This window comes from Sceloporus occidentalis, unplaced genomic scaffold (genome assembly GCF_023333645.1).
Source record: "Sceloporus occidentalis isolate IW3139 unplaced genomic scaffold, rSceOcc1.0.p SCAF_63, whole genome shotgun sequence".
NCBI classification, from domain to species: domain Eukaryota; kingdom Metazoa; phylum Chordata; class Lepidosauria; order Squamata; family Phrynosomatidae; genus Sceloporus; species Sceloporus occidentalis.
In genome coordinates, this window is record NW_028317043.1 from 3,880,372 (window position 1) to 3,900,420 (window position 20,049).

Sequence of the window (20,049 nt, forward strand, 5' to 3'; positions counted from 1 at the left end):
GAGAAAAGCAAAAAAAAAATCAAGGATGAAATCAATGGGTTTAGGACCAGTTAGAAACAGTTATACATTATGTCACTTTATATCAAAACTTCTTTCAAATATTACACATAGTATAGAGATCTATTGATATATGTTATTTTTGAGATTAGGAAAGTCATCTTTGAATCTATAACTTATATGAGAAAAACTCTTATTACCGATTCACACCACTTATTGGGGCAGAATCATGAAAATTGTAGTGTACTAATGTCTGACTGCAATGATCATGAACAGCAATCTGATATTTTACTATTTGTATTAAATCATTTCACTAACGTCGACCTGCTTTAGAATGCATGGGCATTAATATACCGCTGTTAACTGGATACTGTTTTGGTTCTTTATGCTCTGAGATAATAAATACAAATAAAAACAAATTACCAGGACAGAAATCCAAATGTACAAATTCATACTGATAAACATACTGATTTAGTTGGCCAAAGCACATCAGCCCACCTGCCTCACCAAGTCATCCCATGAGAGGTGAGTCCAAACTGAAATAGTGTCACTAAAGCAAGACCAAATGGTTAGGCTTCTAAAACAAGCATTCGTAATAAGAAATAGTGCAGCGTTTATATGTCCATTTAACCAGGTGGCCCTGGCACTTTAAGGCCAGTGGCTGGCAAATGACGTACATGTGGTCACATATGCAGCCTTACCAGAATTTGCCCAGCATACCAGATACATTAATTGGGCACTCAAACCAAATACCCACATACATCACATAATTAATAGTTCTCTATATGACTTCCCAGTAGATATCATGGGAAATGATGCATTTGGTCTAAAGTAATACTCACATCTACATGCATCCAGATCTTATACTTTTTGCAGACGTCTGCAATAGCTATCAATGGATCAAAGGCGCCATAAACAGTTGTTCCTGCTGTAGCACTAACGAAGAATGGAACAAAGCCCTGTGATAAAATAAACAAAGTAGAATGAGTTATGTTTTGTAAGACATATATTCTTCGAGGTCACTCGTAAAATGCAAGCTTTAAATGTAATGCATATGTTTATTGGGCAATCAACCCTAAAAAGTCTATCTTTCATAGGGTGCGGTAGCAGAGCTTCTATAGAATAATTTAGTTGAACAATGAAAGGGGATGTTAAATTGTGTGCAAGTATCAGATAGGCAGTACAAAGCCATGTATCACAACAGACTTTGAATGCAATTTACTATTTTATGGTCAGCTGACACATTTTAACTTGGATATTTAATTCCTGCTTGGATTATTTTCCAAATATTGTTCTACAGTATTTAAGTATAAGTCATGATTTTATAAGTTTTTTCTTTAATATGCCTCTCAGTTTTTGCATTTGTTGTTTTATTTGTATATTTTCCAGTTGGTATCCCATGAAATTGCTAAATATATAATATTAAAATATACAATATCGGATAAAATATATATTTTTTAATTTAATAATGAGTCAGCTATGTTAAATAAAATGCAGATATTCACTTAACAAAGTAGTGTTTTGCCCAGTAAAATTGTATGTTAGAAAAAAATCAACAAAACAAAAAAGGACTCAGATCGAGCTCGCTTATGGTAAGCCTGGGCTCACTATAGCTGCCCCTTTTACCCCACGTTAAACACGGTCCTGTTTTCCAGCAGAGTGGAAGATTTTTTTTCCTTGCTAAATTCCCCCCTACACACATTTCTCCTTCTTTAACTTTTTTTGTTTCTTAATATGTTCTCTGCTTTAATGACCTGTAAAGTATATACCTTTTGCTTGGCTTCCATAATTCTTCTTTCAAGATCTGATGGTATCATTTTCCCCCTGTAAATGGAAATATGAATATACAGAATTTATATATACATGAACCTAAGCCCATATTCATTATGGCAAACTCGCATTTGCGCAGTCTGCAGGAGGGTTAGTTCATGGAAGTTTAATAAATAAATAAATATTTAAAAAATAAATAAGGTGTTTGTAAGGTGCAGATGGGAACTCTCAAATTTCACCTTATATCCTCAGTAGAATGTGTAAAAATACATATAAATTAAAAAAAAATTGTTCCCCCTCAACCAACTTTGCCCAATTTTTTGCTTTTTAATTATTTTTTAATATTATTATTGTAACATTTTTTAATGTTTGAAAAAGTAATTTTGTGAGTTTTAGGCAAGGATGTGCGAGTTGTCATTAAACTTGCATGACCTTGCCAAGCAACTGGTAAACGAGTAAATACACCAGTTGGTTTGCAAATGTTTTCATCCGTGCAACTTCAGTCAAGTTAACCCTTAGAACAGTTAATCACCCAACTTTCTCCTCTCAGTTTAAGGTGAAGAAAGTGTTAAAGCAAAATCCTAATCAGAGATAGATGAGAAAAACCTTATCTGTGATCAATGGTTATCTCTCCTCTTACACCATCACAAAAGAGTGTTGTGGAAAGTAGTCTTGAAAGGAAATTGAGGTCATCTTGTCATTTGTTGTACATTTCAATAACGTGACATTTAGTGACTGTTCATTTAGTTGTGTTTCTTGTTTGTATGACCTAAACCAGATGACTGACTCACGCTTAATTTGTTCAATGTTAAAGTTTTCTTTTTTGCTTTTTTTCCTACCTTTCATCACATTTGATAAGAATTACACTGTCAGTGCCAATCCCCAGGGCTGCTGCTCCTTTCTTTACAGAAAAGTGGCTCTGTAAAGGAACGTATATAATTACAATTGCATTGACTTGCAACAGTATGCTGACAGGACATCATGTAAGCTCTCCTCTAAATTGAAGGTGCTAAGCTTTGATTGACCTCTAGAGTATTATTCATATACATATATTTAATTACTAATATAAAAGTTATACAATGCTCTCCAATAATAACCCTCAATTCAGCGAAATCTGGAGGCATTACTATCAATAAATTACCTTTAAATTGACATAGCTTAGCCAGTAGATATTACTCATGCATCAGCGCATAGACCCCAAAATCTATACTCTTGACTTCACAGTTTGTCCATAGAAATTCTTCTGTTTCTTCTATTAGGTACCTCTAAATCATCTCAGAATTATGGGGTTTTAAATTAACAGAGCAAGGCATATGCATCTTAATGTTCAGTTGACTTTGTAAAGGCAGATTAAGAGAAGTGAACATATGCTCTATACAAGTGCTCCTCAACCCTCGCGTCAAGGCACACCTAAGGTGTTCAAGGTGGTATTGTATCTTATTTATGCCACACCTTAGACCCCCCCCCCCGAGTAATACCTAAATCCTGGACTGTTAGGTGTGCCTTGACAAGAGGGTTGAGGAGCACTGCTCTACACCTTAACCTATCTCTTGTTTTATCACCATGTATTCTCAGTGAGGAAAAGTGGGCCTGGTTCATGTTGGGAAGTAATCTGTTCTAAGCACAAGAAATAATATAAGTACAAAAGTTGCTAGAATGGTGCTTAACATTTTTTATTTGTTAACCCAGCATATACATAATTCTTTATGCCTGAAATGGTTTTTTTTATTTAAGGTTTTAGGGTCATGCTTTGAAGGCTAACCATCACCATCACACCTTTTACCTTTACTAAATTAATGTATTAAAATTCTCTATAGCAATTGCTTTCTTTTTTCAGTACATATAACAATTATGGAGATTTGTGGTTTAAAACTAAATGACTATAAGAAGTCAATGTAAATTTTGGGTAAATGTAAGAAATTTAAAATAAATTAGCATTTCTAATCAATCTCCTATTTTAATCTATAAACACTATTATGTGGGTTTCTTCAACGTATAAAACTGTAGGATTTGGGAGAGTGCCAAGGAAAGGAAAAATAATCCTTTTTTTTATATAAAACTGTTTCACTAGTTTGTAATAATTGTAGTTTTCCCCCAAGTTTAGCCATATGTCCTTATATGTCATATTACATTTCGAGCTGTAGGTTAAACTGAGACAACATTTTTACGAAGTGACATATTTTGCAGAAAATCACACCTAATACATCAAGGATACTTTCCCAGTCACTGAAGGTTATGTTTATATGTGTTAATTTCATAGCGGATGGCTGCCGATTCTTTTATCTCTAGATTTTTATATTCTTTTAGTTCAAACATAATTACTTTAGATATGACAATCAGCTCTCACTGTCAACACTTTAGTATGCTTTTTTTTTGTGCATTTTTTAGCTTCTCTGCAAAAAAAAAAAATATGATGTATGAGCCAACACTACTAATTATAATTGTGATTTTCAAATATTCACGGTAAGTTGGGCAGCAGTGAACTATCTTTCTAGCTTCTTCATTAATGGTTGTATGTAAATAACATTGCATAATTGTTCTAATTTAGAATTCATACTCTGCGGAATCATGAAAAAAAAGAATGAATCCTTTATGCTAATCAAGTGAAAAGGTAGCAATTGAGGTCAGAGCAGTGGCGGGGTCCTGAGCAATTTTACTTGGCAAGAACACTATGATTATAAGTACATTTAGACGGCTTGTTGAGTCACCACTCCAGTCATAATGTTCCTTTTTTAAAGTGTCAGCCCCACTTTGTGTGATTACTGCAAAGTGCAGGGGCTCCTAATGGGACTGTTTCAGTTTTGTAGGCATCAGAAATCACTGTGCCGTCACCGGGAAAATCGTACCCATCAGAAATATTGAAGGTCCAAGTGTATTATAAGAAATACTGTTAATTCTAAAGTTCTACTTTCATTTGATGAAGTTCATTATACTTACTAAGGCCATATAATGAAGCTTACAGATCAAAACAACTAATATGTCTAATTAGAAAGTACGTTTAATGGCGTGTTAATGGGAGATGCCATCTTAGTTACTTGTCACATGGTTTGCATGATATCTTCCTGATTAACTTATTCCCCCCCCCCCTTTGGAAGAATATGATCTGTTCTTTGAATTTTGGAAGGAGCAAAGATGAAATATCTAAAACAATAATACTGACTTAAAGGGGAAAAAACAGTTTATTTGTACATGTTTTGTGTTTTTCTTTTACTATAAGTTTTGAATTGATTAGTCTCACATGATTTTGCTGTGTGCATGTATACTTACAGCTTTGTTCTAAATGGTAAATTATATTATAAAATGTGTTCATATTCTATTGACAAAATAGAATAATATTTTTTATTAACACATACAGTATAACCATTTAAAGGGAAATAAAACTATACATTACAAACCCATTATTAAAAATGTGTTTAGAGACTATTTTTATCTCTGCATTTATTGTAGATAAAATGGGATTTAAAAAAAATGTTATCAATTGCATCTACTATATGTTACCATATGTTAGCCAAAAACAGAGAAAATAATATATTGTAGATGATTTTATGTAATCCGTCATAGGGAATAATAACCAAGGCCAGTAACAATTATAGATTTACCTATACAATGTTTATTTTTGAATCAGTAATATTAATTAATAGTTTAACCAGCTTGAATAATGTAAAATGGAGAAGTCAGCATTTTGTCCATAAATAAATGTTTAGTATTGGAGCCATTAAACTAACCATTGATACATTGGTGTTAGAAATTTGGTATCTAAGGGTAATCAATTCTGGGCTGTTCTGGTTTGAAGATTTTGGACTGCTAACAATTTTTTTCTGCATTTTATTTGCAGTCACCTGGATCTATAAAACATATATATGTATGGGTATACCGTTTGTATACACCGTGAGATGTGATGTAGACATCAATGGCACTCCTATGTTTTATATGGTTCTGTTGGAAATATTGAAAAGTGGTCTCATTACCAAAATAACCAATGACTGAATGAGCCAATCACTGGTTGTATGGCGATAGGACAACATATTTTCCTTAAATTTATAATAACCAACATGAGCAAGTTATTTTATTCTTATGATAATTTGAAAATGTTCACAGAGATTATATATGTAAATTTGTTATGAATCAGGCCCAGGTGCCAGGTCAGTGACTTATGGGCTTCTAGTCAGAGTTGCATAAATATGCACTGCATGCTTTATGTAACATGCAAAATGCACGTTGAGGAACACGCATGAACTTCTATATAGGCTATGAAAAACACTAATATACTTCAAATGCAATCTTTGTTGACATAAATCAAATTATCTGTAGGAGAAAGTGGTTTGTCAACATGGCATGACCCTGCTGAAAATCAGCCCTAGTATTTTGTGGGATAGAAGATAAATGGACACCAGAACCAAAATAACACTGATCTAACATTTCGTTATACGCAGGTGTTTAAAAAGGTAAAAAAAAATGGTACATCACATACATGTTCTGACGTGAAGGCAACCAGTCTGGGGATTGCTGCCATTCCTTTCTCTTTAACCTCTGGGAACATCTTGAAACGTGCAATCAACATAGCATACAAGTTAGATATGGCACCACCTGGAGTCCACAGTAATACATTGTTACTTTTTCATAGAATCATCAATACATCATTCAACAAACTGAAGTTCAGTTGTACATTTAGAATGAGCGAGGTGGGCATTCTATGGCCTGCCTGCTGTTGGGCAGTTAAGGCATCTTGGAGATGACATGACCTGTCAGAAAGCTGTAGAGCCATAAGATGCCCATCCCGATACATGTACTTGTATGTATTCAAGGGAAAATTCATCAGGCTGTGTCATCACAATCAATTTTGAAGGCTTTTGTTTCTTCCAATTCAAGGGGCAGTAAACGTTTTGAAACAAAAAGTTCGAGTTCATTACATTTGTGTTACTGCAGAAATGTGTTACAAATAAATACAACTCCAGATACTTCTGTTTATAATTTGTTTTATATATAGAGCAGGGTTCTCTCCACCTAATGTATCGGTTTGTCTTAGTCTGTCAATTCTCGTCTTGTCAGACCCCTTGAATATATTTATTGTATTAAGCGCTGCGTAAACTGTTGGCGCTATGTAAATTTCTATATCTGTAAAACAATAATCGGATTTGTTTAGGTATCTGGGGAGCTGTACTTAAAGATATTCTTTAATTTCTACTCATTGAAACAACAAGGGCATAATATTTGTTTCTGTTGCTTTATACAAGAAGAGTGTTCACAATCCAACATACATGACTCTGCTATACACAAAAAACCTCTGGCACACCTAAATGTTTTTTCCTTTCTAATTAACAAATAAATGATAAAATGAAAGGTCTCCAAAGAAGGCAATGATGAACAAAGATGATATATAGCAGTAGTGGCTCTACTTTACCAGCAGATTAGGGCCCCTAATACCTTATACCATCCCCAAAGAGACAATAGAACTTTGCAAGTCTGACATAGTTTTACATATACATTTATGTATGTTATTAGCCCAAGGCTTCCCAGTAGTGCCTTAACGTGAGGAGGATGGTTGGGTTGGGTCCTGTAAAATGGTGGCTATTTTTGTACTAGCCCCTGTCTAATAATTCTATATAATAATAATCTATGGTAGACAGGAGAATTACTAAATCAAAGGGGTAAGTCTTAAATTGATTGAAAGAAAAATGTCGGGGCCCCTCTGCCATCCATGGACACTGTACAATGGTGCCAGTCATACAGGCAAAGCCTAGACTGGATAATTTTTTTAGTATGAAGTTTTAGAATGATGAAATGGTTTGCATGTTTTAGTGCTCATATAAGCCTTTCAGGCTAAGTGGATATATCGCTCGGTCTCATTTTCCTGCAAGGACAACCAACTTATTTCATAACTGATATGACCTACATTATGGCACTTAAACAAGCATTACGAAGCTCCATAACACCAGTGAGCTTCTCCTGCAGGAAGGCCTGAGTTGGTCCTTCAAGATTCATAGGCGTTGTGGGAGATTTAGCTATACATTATAAAGGGCCAGCTTAGTCCTTCTTGCCGGAGACACATAAGTGAACAGACCTGAGAGTTTACACAGCACAAAACGTTAATTTACAAAGTTTAGATCTTACAGATAAAAGAAGTGTGATAACATCAATAAGAACGTGGCATTTTATTTCAAGGAAATGTTATGATCTGACATCTTCATATGATATGTAAAGGCAAATTAAATAAACTTGAAGTATTCCAATTATTTAAATGAGCTGCCAAATATTAGGCACAGTAGCCTTTTCTCAGCCTCTCTGTCTCTTTCCTTCTTCTGACTGGGATTATTTTATATCCCTAATCTAACAGACCTATTTTTGCCCATACAAACTGGACTCCTACCGTTTTTGCCTCGACTATTATCTACAAACAGAGCCTACAAATGGCCAACTTTGTACTTCATAATATGCCAGCATGAGGTCCATTACTGCTGACTTTCTACAAGTTTACCGCCCTGCAGAAAAACAACACTATAAACTTTATACCTGACACCATAGCAACATTACACAACGGAAATCAAACTGAGCGGAAAATGGAATTTTAGCGATTAGGCCAGGTACACTGTATACTTGGATATATAGTCCAGATATGGTCTAGATATGGTACAGAAACCCAAACCTAACCCAAAATTTCTAAAGGAAATATAGATGCTCAAACGTATTTAAACAAATTTTTTTTTTGAATATTTTGCTTATGTAAGTAGGAAATGCAGATAGCAAGAAAATGTGTCCTAAAACTTAAAATTTGGACTCATCTAACAAATAATTGCGGTACATCTAAATTTTCAACATCTAATTTATAAGAGTAAAATAGGGATGTCTTTAACACTATTACTTTGGGCTATCATAGAGAAGAAAAGAGCCTATGGAATAAAAAAGACCAACAGATCCTCCTAGTAAATGCTTGAAATTTATGAGTTATCTGGCTTTAAAATTGGTTTACATTGCAGTATTTTACATATGATTTCTGCAATTATTTTATGCTTTGTTTCCCAAATGGTGCTGGTAGGTATACTGAAGTGCCTTCACTTGATGAATGGACTTTGATTGCATTGCCATCTTGAGTGGCCTGAGGGCACACATATTAAAATTTATGTAATTGGTGTTCAACTGATATTCTAAAAAAAAACCATTTCTAGTCGTGATGAGTGAACATGATGGTTTATGCGGGGGAGGCCTAAGGTCATCCTCTGTCTGTTCTACAAAGCAAAATGTTACCACACTTTACATTTTCACTGGGAAAAAATTAGAAATGGGACACACTGAATTTTAACAATGAAAATGCTAAATTATTTTAACATATTATTCAGCTAGTTGGAAACCGACATCCATTTACTTCAAACATTTTAAGTATAATTTAGTAATTTTGTTTTAGAAGCTATTTCAGATATGTTTATTTAGGCAAACACTACAGGAAGGGGTAATATATGGGCAAAATTAGAGTATTGATATTGATTGCCAATGCCAATGCAAACTATTCAAACGTATGAGCACTAATACATACATACTACTACATGTTATTATTATTATACTTTATTTAAAAAGCGCCGACAGATTCCGCAGCGCTGTATATGCCTGTCATTAGAAGGATACAACCATTTTCCATATAGTCCAACCAATGAAGAGTACATATTAAAGTATGTAAATCATTTCATATGCATTCTTTAAAAAACTATTTTAAAAACAAGCAAATTGTATCCACGCCAAACAGCTGGGGGATGGGGAAACAGTGCAAATAGACAGGATTCTGATGAATCCCTCCATGCACTTGCAAGGGGAGAAAAAATTAATCATATACATTAAAGGGAATATGATTGCTGGGTTGCTTTTATTTTTGCTCACACACCACTCTACTTAAGTATCACATTCTACCACTCTATATAAGAGCCATAATGGGCTAACATACAGCCATGTATGTTGTCACACAATCTTATCCTCAGCAAAGCCAACACTCGCAACGTTTACCTCCCAATCTACCTCCCACCCACTGGCAATATACTTAATCTTGATAATTTTCTGGCAAACAACAACTCTGATATCCTATATAAACAGGGAGACACAACTGAAGAGTCTATGTTTAGGATGATCCTGGAAGACGTTCAGATTATAGCTGGTGTATAGAAGATTAGAAGCAGGAATACTTTTGACATGTATAGTAACAAAATACAAGCTCAAAAGCTGGGAACTAGAATGCAGATAGGCATTTGCAAGTTTAGTTTGATTGGTGATGACCTGCCCGGCATGACCGACCATTTGGCGACATGCTTTTTAAATGTATACGGATTGCCAGTGAATTTCAGAGTACTTTTAGAAAGAGGAGTAAATACACACATCATATTGACATCAATACATACAAAACATGCTGACACAGAAAGAGTAAAAGGATGACTCTTCAAAGATGACACTGTACTGGGAGGGTGTGGGTGATAGAGGCGGAAGTTAAGGAAACCTACAAGAATGATGAGATTCTAGTAGAGGTTCAATAGAGGGCGGTAAGATAGAGGGTCTTTTAATACAGCATAGGGTTGGATATGTATTACCTGAGCATTCCATATACAGATATACGTTATTGATCTGAATCTAGAACATGAGCTAGAGCTATTCCTCTACTGCACTGAAGAGATCTAAAATCATCAATACAGTTTGTATGCATATGGAACTGTGAGCTCATGAATTATTAGTTCATTCGCATTAACTTTTTATCTGCTCTGAACATTGATTTTACTTTATTTGCTTTATCTAAACGTTTGATCTATACATCGCACTATATTCTCTAATCACAAAATGAAATGCCCATGAAAGAGCATTTATGATGAGTATATAAAACTATGTTTTGCAGAATGATTTTACATTTTTTATGTTTCTCAGTAACTGGATAGTAAAATATAGTATTGAATTTAACTGTATACAAAGTGTGGCCATGTATTTTCAAAGGGCTTTTTTTTCTAAAATGAAATAACTAAGAAATATAGTACATATTTATTACATTTAAATGTAAGTTTACCATAGGTGTCAACAGTGCCAAATTGGACAGGATAGTCCTGTCAACCAGATTTATGTCCAGGTTACTGCCTGTCACTAGAAATGTAAGCTAGAAGTAACTGCCCTTGTTTATTGCCCCAACAAGAGGCTGAGGCAGAGTGTTATGTTGATGAAGCATCTTGTCAGTTTCCATGCAATGGAATCAAACTCATGGTTGACCACATTTGGTAAGATTAACATACACTTGTCCCATTAAAATAACTTAATACACAAGCACATTTCATCCATACATTTAAGCATTTCTTGAAGTAATTCTCTTCTACTTCTGTGGCTTAAATTTTGATACTAAAAATATTTCATACACAGTAAAGTCAACACGTTAGAGTTACCATGCTCTAAGACTAAGGACACTCAGAACTGCAAGGCAAATGTCTTTTCTGATTAGATTCCCCACACAGCACAATTCCTGCTCCTGGTAATATGTAGTTTGCTTTGGGGAATATATACATCTAAAGCATGGACTGTCAGGATTTATTTTCCAAATAGAGCACATTACAATTTGTAGTGGGCAAGAGGGAAAAAATACCTATACAGTTGATATCATTCTGCAGCAGCTTTAAAATACTCTAATAATACAATTATTTACCTGGAGAGAAAATTCCATCTCCGCTTCCCCCGGGCCACCCAATCATTTCTCTCATTTTCTTTAGGGTGACATATTCCAAAAGCACAAATACAGGGGCAATTTCATATGTAAACCTGAAATGCAAATAAAAAACAAAAAAAAAATTACAAAAAATGACCAGAATTTAATTTTACTTTGAGGAACAGAAATCTTGTGGTGGGGATGTTACGGTTCATATAACCATGTACATTAAACAGGGTTGCTCCATGTACAAGGCCAGACTAGGAAGTTAATGAGGGTCCGCAATGTAGGGGATATTTTAAGACCAGTCATACCAAATGCAAGGTATGCAAATTACAGAGACTGGACGAAGACATCAAATATTGCCTTGGTGGTTAAGAGCACTCAGGCAAGCCCTGATATTCAAACTATTTCAAAATTAGTTCACATATTTCCAGATTTGCAACTTGTATCCAGGGAAATTAGTTCTGCCCAGCCTGTAACATGATATGATGACATACACCATTTAATCATTGCGAGTTCATGGGCATGTAATGTACATTCTGCTCCATTCTGAAGTTTTCTACAGGAAGTTTCTCAGTAACAAGAAGTCATTTTTGACGGCATCTGTCCTACTTACTTTTTCAACAGAAATAATTAAAATTAGGAACAACAAACTATTTTGTGTTTGATGTATGTGATGATTCTCCTCCATTGTTTTCACACACACACTCTCAACCTTTATGGTGACATATCATGTCTAGTAAAAGCAAGGTCAACTTGACCCATATGGAAACAAAGAGGAAAAACACAGGGAAATGTGTAAATATGTATTTTCACCAGATTGCCATTTCTCTGCATTTTTTGCCTCAATACTAAACTGTCCTAATTACAGACGTTTAGGGAAATGCAGAGATGTGGTTATCAAGTGTAAGTGATAATGCCAATTTTGTTTTGTTTATCATGTGTGATGATGTTGTTTTGAGCTTATATTGTCCTCTTATAGATGATGGATCACCAATGTAGTAGTCATCATAAGGAATTGTGACTCGATCTGTTCTGTGTCTACAAACCCTACAAGTAAGACAGCGGGCAAACTGTGTTTTAAAAAGTTGGGTTTTTTTTACAAAGACCCAGATAATGTTTCCTCTGTTTTCCACCTATTACATGATGATAAGAGTAGAATACAATGATATATCGTCTTCATCAAACTTTAAAAATATGACAGCAGAGCTCAAATAAAATCCAAGCTGCAGTCTTCTCTAGATCTTTCTGGGTATACTAGAATAATCTTCAGTGATGTCAGAAGTGAGGAGACAATAAAAGCCTTAAATGTTACATGTGCTCAACCAAACCACCGCAGCACCAACTAAGTGAACAGGGATCCAACCTCTCCACATGTCATAGGGCGCTATTATTATTAGTGGTGATGGGTGGATCATTGGTGGCAGATGATTTTTTAATGGATATAGAAGATTAAATGCCACTCCATAGGCAACCTATTTGCTATACGATATTAACGTTTGATCTTCAGCAGATGACAAGCCATTAACTCTTCCCCAGAATAGGTGTTATTCATCACTAACACAGTGAAAATAAATATACTTCTTTTTGAAAGTGGTGAAGTAGATATATTAAACAATAGAACAGGCTGTTGCACACATTAAACCAGATTTAAATTTCAAAACATAAATGTAATATCCACCTTCTATGTAAATGGAATACAATATGGTTTGCAAAATCCGTCCATCATTATAGATTTGGACCCGGTCAATACAATAGCAAAACTGTATAATATGTATAGAAACATAGACTTGGATGGCAGAAAACCACTTGGCCCATCTAGTATGCCCTTTTTTCATGCTTTAAAGACTTAGACCTTGTTCTATAAACTACTTCCCCATCATAAAACTGTAACTGTTATATGTATTTGACGATCACTGGATTGTGTCACATCTCTTGAAATTACAACACGTACACCCAGCACAGCTGACTATATCGGAGGTGTATAAATAAAAAGTTATTTTAAAGATTATTATATGTCGACTTACATATTGGTATTGGCAGTTGAGGTCAACCAGTCTGCAGCGAGCCCAACCATATCAAGCCCGGTGGACAACTGATTGAAATATCTAGGATGACCTATAGAATAAGAAAGGAATCAGTGTTTAGAAATAAGCCCTGAGCATTGACCTATATTGTCTCACACATAAAAAGTAAGGCAGTTAAGCTTGATATAGTGAATATTATGAGACGCACACAGTATTGGTCAGTTCTGTTTTAAATAAATTGTATCACACATTGAGATCTAGAATTTATCTCAGTAAAAGATTGTTTTTAATGTGTCCATAAATCATGTACGATGTGCTATTTTTTTTAATCACAAAAGAGATGTGCTATTTTTTCTATCATAAAAGAGATCTAACTGAAAAATAAATGCTGGTAAGATTTCTCTTTGAAATAATGTATTAATAAAGAGCACAATAGTAATTTTTTTATGCGCTGCAAAAATATAGAGAGTAAAAGAAACCTAAAAGCAAAACAAATTGTTATTTATTTTTATTTTATTTTTTATTTTTTTTTAGCAATTTGATTTCCACCTTAGTGGAAACATTCTGAAGACAATTAACACGGTGAATACAAATTACTCATTATGGATCACCCAATCAAGTTATTTTGTCTTCTGGTGCTAGGAAAATGCTATGTTTTGGTATAAAAAATAATCTTTTCTTTCAATAAACCTGGTTTTAAGTTGAAACAAGATAATTTAAGTCTAGATGTTTTTTTGTGTAAAGCTCTAAAGAGATCGGAAATCAGAGTCCATTAATTCTGTAAATCATTTTCCGGACTGCCACTGCTCTGTTATCATGTTCTTGCACATGGGGTGAGAATAATGCTTTGAGCTGAGATGTAATTTTCTATGTCATTTAGTAGAATTAGTAAGGGTGGGTTATTTCCATTTGCAAGAAAGGGTCTACAAATAACATTTCAGGGGCCGGTTGGCAAAGAAGAAAAAGTCTGATAATGCAAGAAAAACAATGTTTTCTCCTTAATACTACTATTATTTATTTTTTATATTTGTCAACAGTGTATGTAGAAGAACAGACCTAATAAAATGTATTATATTTTGTGCTATTTGTTCTGAATAAATTTCAACTCTGTTGTTTTACTATTTTATTGTTTATGTTAATACAGAAAGCGAGTCTGCTTATTTTTCTGATGTAAAGGCTTTAATCAGTAATTAGATTCAGGATATCTATATACCTATGCTATACATGTTTAAATTCCCTTACCTCTACCACTTTTCCTGGGAGGCTGTTCAACTTATCTACCACCCTCCCAAATAAAAAGATAATAACAAGGTTAATGAGGGCATTAGCAGAAACATATTGCTATCTTTAATGGAAACAGTATTGTGGAGAATGTATATTGTATTTTAATAGTGTGTGTGCGTGAATGTTTTTGTTAGTCAACAACAGTCACTTGATATTCAGGTGACACAATGTTTTTGCATAAAGGGTGCTGCTGGGTTCAGTTCCTTAACCCCGTCACAATGGAAAGTGGCTGGGAGCATGCGCATAGCTCGAAGCCCCCCTACCTGATGTACCAAGTAGGGCAGGACCTGTAACAGCATTTCAGAATTTCTCATTCTTCTACACGTATCACTATGTTGACATTCACATTGTACTTCTATGTAGAATATCCCTAAATATTAACTAAATATACAAAAATGAAATAGCAAGGAGTGATATCACTTCCCACAGAGGATGATTTTGATCAATACAGATAACAGTCTCAAATTATGATTAATACATATAAAAGGTCACTATAAATTACAGCTGTTAATTAATTGTTTTTCAATGTTAAAATGTTTTATCTTTTTCTCAACACAATGTTATACAGTATGATTATACAGCATAATGTATACAGTATATTTATATGTTTATATATTATGTTAATATCTATATTGCATGTGTATTATATATATATATATGAAATATAGATATTAAAATAATATATAAATAAACGAATAAATATACTGTATAATACTTTTCTGTTTTTGAAGTGTCTGTTTTCACCCTCTCTAAATATACTGGGCATTGTCTGCACAAGGACAGTATAAGGGAATGATGCCACTTTGATGAATGGGAAGCCATTTTGTAGCATCCTTTCAATCTAGTATCACGGCAGAGAAGCATTTATCACACCTCGTATACAGCCAGGAAATGGCTGAACGGAATGTTTCGTTTCAGTGACAACAATAAAGCAAGCCTTTTTTCATGCGTTATGCAAAGAATGAAATCCAGTATCACTAAGACACTGCGACTGACGTGCATTCATTCACATATAGTCCTTTTAGAAATATATTTTTGAGGGTACAAATCTTGGACACTTAGATTTAAAATGCACACCCGTGACATCATAGAAATCCCTCCCATCCAACTTCTTCCATGAGTAACATGGTCGGCAATATGCTCACATTTAATCAACAAATACGCTTCATCCTAACAATAGCTCCACATCGGGATAATTCTTGTCAATTTTAGTTTGTGATTTTCTTTGTTCTGTGGACCAGCGTAGAACAAAAAAGGCCCTGAAGCTCCAGAGTCAGTGACAAACACACCGGGGTGTTGGAGTACGTCAGCGATGACATATTCCACCCCCAAGAAAATCATTCCTGGACCTGCAAGTCACATCTCCTTGCGACAAAGCTTTTCCGCAGTTGCATTTCATTGGGCTTCAACAAAATAAATTCAGGTGTAACATTTTTCTTTACATAGCTTGTAAAATTTTAAACCTTTTAAGTGTAACTAATTGCAACAACATCACTACTACACACAATCAGCACTCAGGGGTGTGGGCTATTAGAGTTCAATGTTATTTTTTAATTTATTGATGTCTTTACGATTGATTGTTGATAGAGCACCCACAATTTATCATTCTAAAGCTTAAAGTCTTAAATTTTATGGACTTGAATTAAGGTGTAACACATTCTTTTGATGAATCGTTATTTGTACGCTGCACACCAGCTATGTTATCCAGAAACACTTCCCCCAATAAGTGCTTCTGAAAACGTGTCCTACAGAATGTTGGTGGTGTACATTCGGCCATATACTACTGAATAATATAATAATAATAAAATTAATAATAACAAAATGTTTTTAGTGTTTTGCATGACTTTATGTGTCTGTGCTGTTTTGTGGCCCAGAAAGATAAATACAAAATGTATCCGGATCCCATCAATCTACATAAAATACAGTTGAGGTGGATAACAAAACTCTATGATATGAATAATGGGTATATTGTGAGTATTCAAATGTGTCTAGGCAAACAAATATAAATAAAATAAATATATTGAATCCTGAAATAACATGTCTGCCATCTGTTTTATCATGTCTGGAAGTTAAATGGTTAATCAATCCATCGATAATATCGGTATCATTTTTTTAAAGGTTTTTAAGGACGCTAAAGGGAAATCTTGGTTATATAAGACAGATTAAGAAACAGGTAACATGCATTTTTTCCTGGAACTTATTTTTTTACATTTTCACATTATTTTCTCGCTTTAACCCTTTCTTGAGTCGGGGTGTTGAATCAGGTACTGCTTATATAAGAAAGGGAAATGCCTTACCTGTTTTGATAGCATATTTTAAAGTTGTCTTGCAGTTAAGCAGGATTTCATCCAAGGGCTGTGGATGTTCAGACAGCTCCCAGTTGTACTCCTGAAGAAGCTCACTTGGATAATGAAAATCAATCACTTTTGTGGACCTGTCAAAAGTTTTCACTATATATTGAAGCAAAATGTCCATAACCTCTTGTAGGAAACGCAGGGTATCCGCTTCTCCATTTTTTGCTGGTAGAAGATCTAAAATGAATCACAGAATATAATAAATATTGTGTTAAAACCATATGGCAATTTAACAATAAAATGTTTATTTTTAAATATCTTTTGAGCATGTACCTTATTTAAAAGTGATTTTTTTTAAACAAAATATATACTTATTGTACAAATTGTGCAAATTTTTTACTTGATTAAACAAAACATTTTGGTTATATATTTCTTTTTAATTAATGTCACAATTCCAGAAAAAAAAATTTGCAAATGTTTTGTTTGTTTCATTTTGCTGCAACATATATCAGTAATATAATTTATATTATGATTATATGTTTTTAAATGTAAAACTTTTATCAAAATTAAAATAGCTAAAATATATATATATTTTTTTTACATATTTAAATCTAGATAATTTTTTATTGTTAATATTTAAAAAGCCAAAAACAGTATAAATGGTTAAATGCATTGTTTGAGTTATTATGCTTAACGTAGAAGCAAAAAGATATACTATGTTATATGTACCTGTTGAGTACAATAAAGAGAAGTCCAATTCTCTCTTTTGGCAGCCACATTCACTTTTATCATAATTAGAAGCCATTTCTTTATTTTCCGAACCCATATCATCTTTAGTTCCAGGCTCTGATGATTTTTCACCTTCTCCATAAAGGAAAGCTACATGGAAATATACAATTTTATATATTTAATATTAACAATCAGTTCTTGTTTTAAATGTGCAGTCAAATATGTCATAGCTACAAAATGCTTATTTTTTTTATTACATACCAGTTAATTTTGAGCTAATGCCTCCTGTAAATTTTTGGGCTACCTGACACCAGGCTTTAGCTGAAACAAAAAAATAATATATTGTCAATAACAATGGTAAGGGATAAGGCAAATGGAACTTTATTTATGTATTTTTGCATCATTTACCAGGAAAAAAATATATTTCATTAATAAATTATATCTCTATAATTATTTCATGATGGTAACATAATTTTGAACATTTCTTAAAGAAAATATAATATTTTGAACATATTGCTGTTCATCATATAATTGTATTTTTTCACAGTGAAGAATATTTTTCAGAATTGTAATAATAAATTGCATTAAAAAAATAATACAACAATATCATATTTTAAATGAATGAATCAGACACCTTACTATGAAACTAAGAACTAAAATATTAAATTTAAGGAATAACGCAAATAAAATATGTAATATAACAGAACTTCGATTTATTCATGTTTTGCTGTAAGTGGCATGCATTTTAAATACCCTTAACCTGCAAAGGAAAACTTTAGTGCTGTCCTATAATATACAAATAGAATTCTTGAAAAATGACCAAACTGATATATATTACTCCAGCTGAGGCAGGAATTGGCTGTGTTAATAATAAGTAGATTTTGAGATATAGGGTTCTGTTCTTACCTTGCCCTGGGTTATCTTGTTCTTTATTCCCATCTTGTGCTCCAAAAGACCAGAAGCCAGAGCTGGGGGATGCCATCCCAGTCCTTTAAAATCACAATGGAATGAGAGAAACTGGGTGCAGGGAAATGCTGCTGTTCAATGGCTTTGACAGGAGCATAGAAATCAACAGCCAAAGTCAAAGGGAGAATATCACTGCCAGAGGGAATGCCCTGCCCAGCAGGGTCCAGCCTGAGAGCAGCTACAGAGAACAAGCTGAGTGGAGCTGTCTGTGTATGGAACAGGCTGAGTGGAACTGGCTATATAGGGTACAGGCTGAGTGGAGCTGGCTATATAGAGAGCAAGCTGAGTGGAGCTGGCTGTGTAGGGAGCAGGCTGAGTGGAGCTGGCTGTGTAGGGAACAGGCTGAGTGGAGCTGGCTGTGTAGGGAACAGGCTGAGTGGAGCTGGCTGTGTAGGGAGCAGGCTGAGTGGTGCTGTCTGTATAGGGAGCAGGCTGAGTGGAGCTGGCTGTGCAGGGAGCAGGCTGAGTGGAGTTGGCTGTGTAGGGAGCAGAATGAGTGGAGCTGGCTGTATATGGAGCAGGCTGAGTGGAGTTGGCTGTGTAGGGTGAGTGGAGCTGGCTGTGTAGGGTGAGTGGAGCTGGCTGTGTAGGGAGCAGGCTGAGTGGAGCTGGCTGTGGTGCTGAACCTGCTCCTCTCAGTAACTAAATCCTCAGACTCCTGTGCATGGAGGCAGCCACGATATTCCCTCCCTGAGCTTTCTGCAGACACCGATTGGCTGAAGGCAGAATCTCTCCTAATGCGGCTCCATCAGACACAAAGTGAGAGAATCTAAAAGATTAAAAATACCAGAACACAGGGGCTGATGGTGATTTTGAAAATGTATTTTTAGCAGCTGACCCAGGGGCTTTTTCCAAGGCTTGCTCTTTTTTTCCATACACTTTGTCTCACCCCTTCCCTCCTCTATCAAAGCTGCCCACTTTCCATTAACCCTTTCCTTTACCTCACCCAACCTCTCTCCAGTCTCCACCCTTTCTTCAGCATTTACCCTTTTTATCATTCTCCACCTTTAACTGCCCTTTTTCCTCACCTTAACTCTCACTCGCTTCCTTTTAACCATTCCCTCCTTTTGTTCTAAACTTTTTTAACCCTTTCCCCTCTTCACCTAAATAATTTCCTTTCCCTCTCCCCTATCTCTCTCTTTGCTCTTTAGCATCATCATACCAAAATGCTGACTGCCTCAGGGGCATTAACTGTTCTAGATGATGACAGAAAGATGTTTATCTGTTTTATATACATCTCCATGCTCCCCGAAGTCTCATAAGGCTGAAGAGTACATTAAGAGCTCTATAGCTGAAGTGATGGGAAGTGGGAAGTGCTTGGTGTGTG

The 20,049-nt window shown here is 34.7% G+C and overlaps 1 protein-coding gene across 1 annotated transcript in view; it reads right to left on the reverse strand.

The window, feature by feature from the left end:
* Positions 1-18,738, reverse strand: part of LOC149287206 (glutamate decarboxylase 2-like) — a 32,288-nt gene extending 13,550 nt beyond the window's left edge. The window contains exons 1-10 of the mRNA XM_089493228.1: positions 18,663-18,738; positions 18,018-18,077; positions 17,757-17,906; positions 17,031-17,264; positions 13,450-13,540; positions 11,420-11,532; positions 6,239-6,354; positions 2,607-2,686; positions 1,767-1,821; positions 840-956 (exon numbers count right to left, since the gene is read on the reverse strand). Of these exons, the coding sequence (XP_089349354.1) occupies positions 840-956; positions 1,767-1,821; positions 2,607-2,686; positions 6,239-6,354; positions 11,420-11,532; positions 13,450-13,540; positions 17,031-17,264; positions 17,757-17,906; positions 18,018-18,077; positions 18,663-18,738 (1,092 nt within the window). The remainder of the gene's footprint in view (positions 1-839; positions 957-1,766; positions 1,822-2,606; positions 2,687-6,238; positions 6,355-11,419; positions 11,533-13,449; positions 13,541-17,030; positions 17,265-17,756; positions 17,907-18,017; positions 18,078-18,662) is intronic.
* Between the last annotated feature and the right edge of the window lie 1,311 nt (positions 18,739-20,049).